The sequence below is a fragment of the Cygnus atratus genome, unplaced genomic scaffold (genome assembly GCF_013377495.2).
Source record: "Cygnus atratus isolate AKBS03 ecotype Queensland, Australia unplaced genomic scaffold, CAtr_DNAZoo_HiC_assembly HiC_scaffold_119, whole genome shotgun sequence".
Classification (NCBI taxonomy): Eukaryota; Metazoa; Chordata; class Aves; order Anseriformes; family Anatidae; genus Cygnus; species Cygnus atratus.
This window is the reverse complement of record NW_026109712.1, coordinates 11242-19413: the sequence shown is the minus strand read 5'-3', so window position 1 is coordinate 19413 and position 8172 is coordinate 11242. Positions and strand designations below refer to the sequence as shown.

At 52.0% G+C, this 8172-nt stretch overlaps 1 protein-coding gene across 3 annotated transcripts; it reads right to left on the bottom strand.

Annotated features, from left to right (window-relative positions):
- Positions 1–281: 281 nt before the first annotated feature.
- On the bottom strand, positions 282–7664 carry LOC118259454 (alcohol dehydrogenase 1-like). Of its 3 annotated transcripts, none has more exons than XM_050716634.1 (9): positions 7647–7664; positions 6483–6584; positions 5734–5875; positions 5354–5441; positions 5024–5243; positions 4644–4904; positions 4211–4354; positions 3529–3659; positions 282–306 (listed from the first exon to the last, which is right to left on the bottom strand). In XM_050716634.1, the coding sequence occupies exons 1-9, from the start codon at positions 7662–7664 to the stop codon at positions 282–284; spliced, it is 1131 nt and encodes a 376-aa protein (XP_050572591.1). The 3 variants fall into 3 exon arrangements, with proteins under 3 accessions (XP_050572591.1, XP_035425006.1, XP_035424918.1); XM_035569113.1 differs by having other exon boundaries at positions 3529–3667; positions 4219–4354; XM_035569025.1 differs by lacking the exon at positions 282–306 and adding an exon at positions 2932–2977 and having other exon boundaries at positions 3529–3667; positions 4219–4354.
- Positions 7665–8172: the final 508 nt, after the last annotated feature.

Here is an 8172-nt window from a genome sequence, read left to right as displayed (position 1 = left end):
CCTGTGACAGAAGCAAGTATGGTAGTATCATTGGCTATTAAAAGAAAATTGCTGCACAATACAGAGATTTTTCCTGATTCCTGCTTTGAAGTAGAAGGAAAGATTATTTTCTTTCTAAATGCTGTGCTTGAAGTCTGGATGTTGAGCTTGATCCTTTTATTCAAGGGTGGTGGTGGCAGATCATTCAGAAATGTCTTATTTCACAATTTGTATCCGTTGTATTGGAGGATAATGAAGTTTGTGCTGCTGCTAAGCCATCTGCTGTTTATCATTTGGGAATCCTAAAACGTCAGGACACTGCGAATACTGCAATATTATATTATAAGTCAAGACTGAGTGTTTGAGACCTATGGTAGTTACAAGAGAAAATGTGCATAAATTGTCTTGCAGGCAGGCTCTGTGCAACTGAACGTTGAAGTTGTGCTAACACAATTTTGCTGTTCTTACACAAATGCCCGTGCAATATTTATTTTGGACTGCTTGTTTCTTGGTTTGGATGTATCGCTCTGGTGACTACAAACCAATACTCCATTCTTTTTTGAAGATGAGTTTGTTAACTTGAAGGATGTCACAGAAAACTCACTCAGACTAAAGACTATTAGTTTGGAAACATCTTACAAGCTGTGTTGATCTAAAAAGGCACACAAACGGTGCTGAAATTTGACAACAGTGTGGTATAACTTGCAAGCATAGCACAGTCATTCAGTAAGGTCAGCAGTTAATTGAACGCTTACAAAATGCTGAATGGAATTACAGCTCTTTGTCTTCAGCTGATTTTGAACCAGGTATAATGTATAGTCTTGTGAGGCTATCAAAGAATAAAAATTCTGTCCACATAGTGAGATAATTCCCACAGCAAAAGATTGCTGCTTTGCAGGTTAGTGGTGTAATTATTTAGGAGTACGTGTTTCTCAGGCTAGACCCAGACTTTCCTAGTTGAAGTTCAGAGCAGTACAGCCCATAAGCAGCGGACCGGGAACAGAAGTAATGGTCAGAAGCCATTTTTGTTTGTCACAGCTCATAGTTGAGTTTATTTTCACGTGCCAAATTTTGAAGTGGTAAGAAATGCGTGGTACATATCAGGACACTGAGGGAGTTAGGAATGGGTGATTCACAAGGCAGGAGAGAACTTTGCTGTCTTAAGGAGATCTTGTGGATTTACTATTTGTCTTATTCATTTCAGAATAAGAGAACTGGGCAGAGCTTTTTGTTGTTTGCATATATACTGAAGTAAAAACATGACGCTTCTACTTGCAGATGTGTAAGAGCATGTGCAGTCATCTCTGACCATTTTGATCTTTCTAATGTTAAAAGTTTCCCATCCAATACAGGTCCAGTTATGGAAGTATTAATAAGGAAATATTAGAATTGTTATAATTTTTATTGATTGGTAGAAATGTGGTCTGATGAGAGATGTGTATAACTTAAACCCCAAGCTAAAACTTGCACACTGGCAAAAGATCAACCAAACATGAGGTTGCTTTGTGGTAGGGCTTTAAAAAATGTGAAGGGAGATTACCATCAGCCTGATTGATGGCCTCATGTGATGCCAGGTAACCCAAGTGTCCCCCTGTGCCAGAATCTGCATCCTGAAGTACATCTTGAAGAGCATTTGTGTCAGGATTCTGTATGTGCTCCCCATGCTACGATTCTGGCCACTTGGGGAAATTATTGGTGGTAAGCCTTACTGAGAGATTAGTTATTTGGTATCTGCTAGTCTGATTCACAGGATATGTTGAATGGTGTCTGTCAAGGTTCTGTTGTCGTCTGAGCCTAGTTAATATCTCTTACTGAGTGACTTCCATGTCGGATTGGAGTACGCTCATTAAATATGCAGATAACAAGAGACTTCCGAGCACACGGAAGGAGATGCTTTTAAAGAATTGGGATGCAATTCAATAGCAGTAATTGCGAAATTCTAGGTGTGCAAGTGTAATGATCAGTGCAGGATGCAGAAAACTGCCCGCGAGAAGTAGTGGATGACAAAGTGAGCAAGAGTTGGCAACCCCCTGCTATGTGGTTTGGCTGTGGAAACAGGGATGCAGTTGTCAGGACGCAAGGAAGTGCTTCATGGGGATAAGGGAGAGGGACGTAATAATGGTCTTTGGGGCCACAAAAAGTGGCTATGAGGTTGAGCAAGAGCCGTGCTCTCTCCAAGGACGTTATACTTTAACAGTATGTTGCGTTTTGAAATGATAATGGAATAGATCATCACTTGGAGGCCTTTAAGCACAAGTTCTCTCTCAGCAATGATCCAGAAAATTGATGCTGCACTGGGAAAAAGAGCTAATCTACGTGGTCTCTCAAGAATAATCCGAGCTCTGTTTTTAAGTGATTTAATTACTTTGATACTCTTTATTTACTCATTTTATCTCCCCCACAGCAGTTTTTAACAAACTTGCAAGATGTTAAGTAAGCTGGTTTGTGCGTCAGCGTGCAAGGCATGTGGTGCATCAGCATGCAAGGCATTTTGGCGTGTCAGTCTGCAAGGCATTTGCTATGTCAGCGTGCAAGGCATGTGGTGCGTGAGCGTGCAAGGCATTTCATGCATCAGCGTGCAAGGTGCTCGCTGTGTCTGCATGCAAGATGTTTACAGCTCGGAGGCATCAGCAGGGGAGGGGGCAAAGGAAGTTGCCCAGTGCAGAGAAGAGGGCTGAGATGGCGGGGCCTGGGGTGCAAGGCAGAGCTCCTCCTGCCCCCTGGGGCCCCTGCTGTTCACAGCACTGCGTGGGAGCGTCTGAAGAAAGCTTTTACTTGTGCACGTGTTTCCTCAGGAGAGGTGGCGTTGCAGCTCTCGCAGGGCGTGAGAGCACAGGCAGCAGCACCAGAGCCGTCGAGGTCCTCGTGCTCATCTCCTTGTGCCCCACGCAGGGAGGCGGTGGGAGAGCAGGGCCTGCGCCACGAGGGCCTGCTGGGCTGCTGACCGCGCTCGTCCTCCCTCGGCCGCGTCCCTCAGAAGAGCAGGATGGTGCGGATGCTGGAAGGGGGAAGAAGGGAGCAGTTAAGGGAGGTGCTGCCGCAGTGCTCAGGAGCAGGCAGAGGGGCAGGCAGGTGCAGCTGGGACCGGCCACCTCAGCTCTCACCCAGCCTCTTCTGAACTCAGCGGGGGTGCTGAAGGGAAAGCCTAAGGCACCCCGTCCCGCCCCGCAGCTCCTGTGCGTCAGTCTGAAGGCACAGTCTTCCCCCCTTCTGCGGTTGCTGCGAGGTCCCCACGGACGCCCCTTCCTCCTCACTCTGCTTTGCCTGCCCCGTGCTTTCGAACGCCGCAGCGAGGTGTGGGGTCTGAGGGGCTGTGCCGGGGCTGCAGGGTCTCTGCTGAGCTGAACCCCGGGGAGGAGCAGTCCCTGTGCCCAGGGCAGCCTCTTCCCTCCGTCTTACAGCAGGGCCTCCCACCGCCCGGATCAGGGCCCTGCCTGCTGGCAATGCTTGGGCGCTGGGTGAGAGCAGCGAGCCGGGCGCTGCCTCCCGGAGTGCCTGGAGCACTGCCCTGCCAGACAGAGGCCTCGTTCCTGCGAGTCAGATCCTCACCTTTTGCCCGCGCGTAACAATTCAAAGCCCTCGTTGATTTTAGCGATTGGCAGCGTGTGCGTGATCAGCAAGTCAGAGTTAAATTTCTTCTCCAGATAGCTGGAGACTAGTTTGGGGATGGCATCTCTCATCTTCCAGCCTAGAGAAGGGGGAGAAAGCACCCGCAGTGAGTGACTGGAGAAATGCTGTTGAGAGGGAACGATGGTGGCGTTGTCTGGTGCCAAAGTCTGTCAAGAGTGCTCTGAGATGAATGCAGGAGCAGACAAGGAGTTCAGCATCTGCACCAGGCTTTGCTGACCTTTTAGCAACAACAACTCAAAGAGAGTTGGTGAGTCTTTCCAAGCTCAAAACATTCGCAGTGACCAAGGGGCTCCTGGATAACAACTATGCGGGAAAGTTTCTTCTGCCCTACCGCTGAGTACATTGTGACTTGGGAAAAGGAGTTGTCAAGGGAGGGGTTCTTTGTATATATGTATGTTTTTATATATGATTATTTGTATATATATATATATAATTTGTTTTTATTTATTATTATTTATTTTATTTATTATTATTTGTGTATATATAGATAGATAGATAGATAGATAGATAGATATTTGCCCTTAGAGGGTAACTGTTCTACAGACGGTTTGGGAATTACTGTGGAAGGACAAGACTGAAATGTCTAAAATCTTTCCCTTACTTTCATACCTCCAAGCAGAGTCCCTTTACAGGTACGGCCACTTAGCAGAAGCAAAGGATCGATGGGAACCACTGAACCAGAAGGTAATACTCCAACCACCACGCAGACACCAGTGTTCATATTGCAAGAGGCCAGGGCAGCAGCCTGATGGGACAGGCGAGTGAATTAGACACACCTGAGAGAAATTTCAGTTGTCTGCCACTCACTGCTATCTAAAAACCGACTCTCTTTTCTGTAACAGACTATGAAAGCACCATCCTGTTTTGAGACTCCTACGTTATTTTCTCCCCAAGCCAGAAGATTGCCCTTCTGGGCAAAGACAAGCCCAGAAGCGCTGGCATCAGGCAAGAAAGCTTGAGCTGTGGTGAAATTTGCCCTGATAGGATGCTGTGAATGATCTGGGAAGGAGCACGTGTGATAAAAGACCACATACCGCGGTATCAGCTGTCCCGATGACCTCAAAGGAGTAGTCCACGCCGTACCCGGTCATCTCGGTGAGCACCTCCTGAACAGGCTTCTTGAAGTCCCGAGGGCTGATGCACTCGGTGGCTCCCAGCTCCTTGGCCCTGGCAAATTTCTCCTTGTTGATATCAACGGCGATGATGCGAGAAGCCCCGGCCGCCTTGCAGCCCATGACAACGGAGAGGCCAACTCCTCCGAGGCCGAAGACGGCGCAGGTGGAGCCCGGCTTTACCTGCACGACATGGGGTCGGGTCAGCCTCCCGTGGGAGGAGGAGGTTTCTGTGGCAGAGCATTTCTGCGGGTGCGGAGGCGGCTGCGGGGTGCTTATTCCTGACACGGCTGAATACCAACCTTGGCGGTGTTGATGGCAGCCCCGTAGCCTGTGGAGAAACCGCAGCTCAGCAAGCAGACTTTGTCCAGAGGGGCAGCAGCATCTACCTTGGCAAGGCTGAAGTCCGGCACAACAGTGTACTCTGCAAAGGTGCTGATCCAGAGGAAGTGGTGGATCTGTTTCCCTCGGCACGTGAACCTGCTGGTCTTGTCGGGCAGCAGGCACTGTGACACGGAGAGGCTGTTGGGAGCACGTGCACGTGTCGCTCATCACACAAAGCACTCACGTGTGTGGCAGAACTGCTGACAGCCGAGCCTGTGTGGGTAACGGGGAAGGGGAAGCAAACTCACTGTGACTTCAGGCAGTAGTTGGAGTCAGGATTCTTGCAGAAGCAGCATTCCCCGCACTGAGGAAGGCCAAAGAGGATGACTTTGTCTCCTGGAACAAAGCAGAGCCAGCGTTAGGTGCCTCTCGCTCGGCAGCCTGGAGGGTGCTGCCTGTCACGGCGCCTGATGGCAGCAGCCTGGCATGAACCCTCTGCTTTCTCTGCCCGCAGGAAATGTTGAGAGCCCGACTCGGGCACTTTGGGGGACAGATGAGGGAAGTGTGTGTGGTGGTTCAGTGCTACTGGTGTGCAGCCAGTCATGGCTGCAGGCTTCTGGGGGCTATTTCAGAGCTCTGGGCAGCCCCATGGGCTTCGAGAGCTGAGTCCTGGGTGTGGGCTGGTTACCTGGTTTCACAGAGGTCACTCCTTCTCCAATGCTCTCCACAATCCCAGCTCCTTCATGGCCAGGGATGATTGGGAAATCTGTATCAGTAAAGTCACCTCCCAGAACGTGGTCATCTGTGCGACAAATCCCTGTGGCCACTATCTGTTTGGAGGGGAAAGAGCAGGTGAGCTATAGAGGGAGCCTGGTCTTTTTTGAAGGCAGCAGGTAGATGTAATTTCTATGGGTGTCACCATGGTTGGTGCTGCTGCCTCATGCTGATACGCCTGTGCCCACGCCAGGAACAAGCCCTTCTGCTCATGCTGAAGGCTTTGCTTGGCTTTCCTCTGCACTGTGCTGCAGGGGCTGGGGATTAGTTGGTGGCATTTGTCTGGCTCTCCGGTTTCTGGGAATGGGTGGTCCTGAGTGGCTGCGTCTGAAATGGCATGGTGTAACTTAGCAGGAGAGAACAAATTGCTGCCCTTTGCACTGTTTTGATACTGAATTTGATAATCCAGTGAAGACTGTCCTTTTCTGTTGACCTGAATAGCATCAGTGCCAAAAGCTGGGGAGATGTTTGTGACAGGTGGGGCATCGGACAGCTACTGCCAGGTGTGAGCAGTCCACCTTCCCAGAGCACTGCTGTGCATAGGTCTGTGCCTTTACCTACGAGTTGTCACGTTCCAAAATGGTTTGCATTTAATCAGATTATCAGTCTTTTCCCTAAAAGAAACTGCAGCTAGCATTCGTGCTTGGCAGTCCTTGCTTTTACCTTGACACGGACTTCACGCGCCTTTGGAGGTGCAACCTCCACCTCCTCGAGAGAGAGTGGTTTGCCCACTGCCCAGGCAACAGCAGCTCTGCATCGGATAACCTGGAAGGAGAGGGGAGTTAGGCTGCTGGGAAGCTTTGCCTTCGGCTTGGGGCGGGGAAGGTTGTCGGACGAGCGCGTAAAGCGGTGCCAGGCAGCACGCTGACACACGTGCCGCCAGAGCTCGACAACTGCCCTGGGCGCTCCCTGGGGACTTGCTGGGGGCGGTGGGAGAGCAGGAACACGGCGGTGCCCCACTGCATGCAAAGCCAAGCGACACTCAATAGGCGTGGGCCTGGTGTGAAATCAGAGCTACAGAGATAAAGCGACCCTTCACTCTGGGGCTCGGCCAGCGTTTTTGCAGAAGTGCGCATCCGGGAAGGGCTGCCTGCAGCTGGGCAGGAGCTGTGCTGGGAGCAGGGCTGCCTGCAGCTGGGAAGGGGTTAGTTGTGCTGGGAGCAGGGCTGAGTGCTGGAGGTGAGTGGCCGAAAGGCTGCACTACCCCAGGGCCGACGACAGGGAACGTTGTCTTGTTCCCAGGAGCTGGCTGGCTGTTGGTAGGCACAGCCCCGGGGAAGTACCAGACGCCAGTTCTGCCCTGGCCTGTCTCCTTCCATGGCCAGTGCAGCAGCCTGTTATTTTTTGGGGATCCTACAGTCTCCCCCCTGCGCCAGTCTGTCGCAAGCAGATGAGGAGAGGGCCGTGGCTCTTGCGAGAGATGCTGCTGCAGGATTTGGAGCCACGTCAGGCACAGGCCGTCAAGTCTAGGAAGCCGCTCAGTGCTACAGGAGGCAGGGGCCGAGTGTGGCTGGCTATTCCCCCACCAAAGAGCTTTGTATGCCCTTAAAGCGGGAGTGCCGGGTGGGGTTGAGCAGGAGGGTGCTTTCCTGGTTCAGTGTTTTCAGCCCTGAGCTGAGGGGCAGAAGAGAAGCAGAGCCCAGAACCTCGCTCAGGTCCTGGCAAGCTGCAGCTGAATGAAAGCCGAGGCTTGCGCGGTGCCGAGAGGTTTGGGGGGTTGGGGGAGTCAGGGCAATGGTGGTGCGCAGCACACGTGTGCAGGCTGAGCCATTCCCGGAGCATCTCCACGGGAAGGGGGAAAGGGAGAAAGGCAGCGAGTGTCCTTACTTTTCCAGAAGTGGCCATGCGGTGCGAGAGGAGCTGGCAGCGGCGCAGGCTGGAGATGAGCTGCCGTCTGTCTGGCCGGACCTGCACCTCGCGTCGAGGCCCCGAGCGCTCCTGGCCCCGCGGCTGCGGCTGAAGGGTGAAGCAGGGAGCGCGGCAGGCGTCCTGGCGAGGGACCAGAGCTCGCCGGAGAGCGGGAGGTTCCCCTGCGAGCAGGGAGTCCCCTGTGCCCCCTTAAAGGCGCAGCCTCCAGGTGCTGGTGGCCGGGGTGGAGGGAGGAGACTCACAGCACCGCTCGGGCTTCCACTCCTTGCCAAGGGGCAACCTTTGGCCGGGCAGCAGCTCACCCCCAGCTATTTGTGAAAGGGTTAATAATTACAGAAGAAGACCCTGAAAACATGCTATGGTGAATAGACACGCCTGGCCTTTTGGAGTAAACCTTAGCTCTCTGTGGTATCGCAGCTGTTTTCCCCTGGGTACCGAGAAGAGCATGTGAGGAAGGGACGGTTTTCCAAGGACACATTTATGT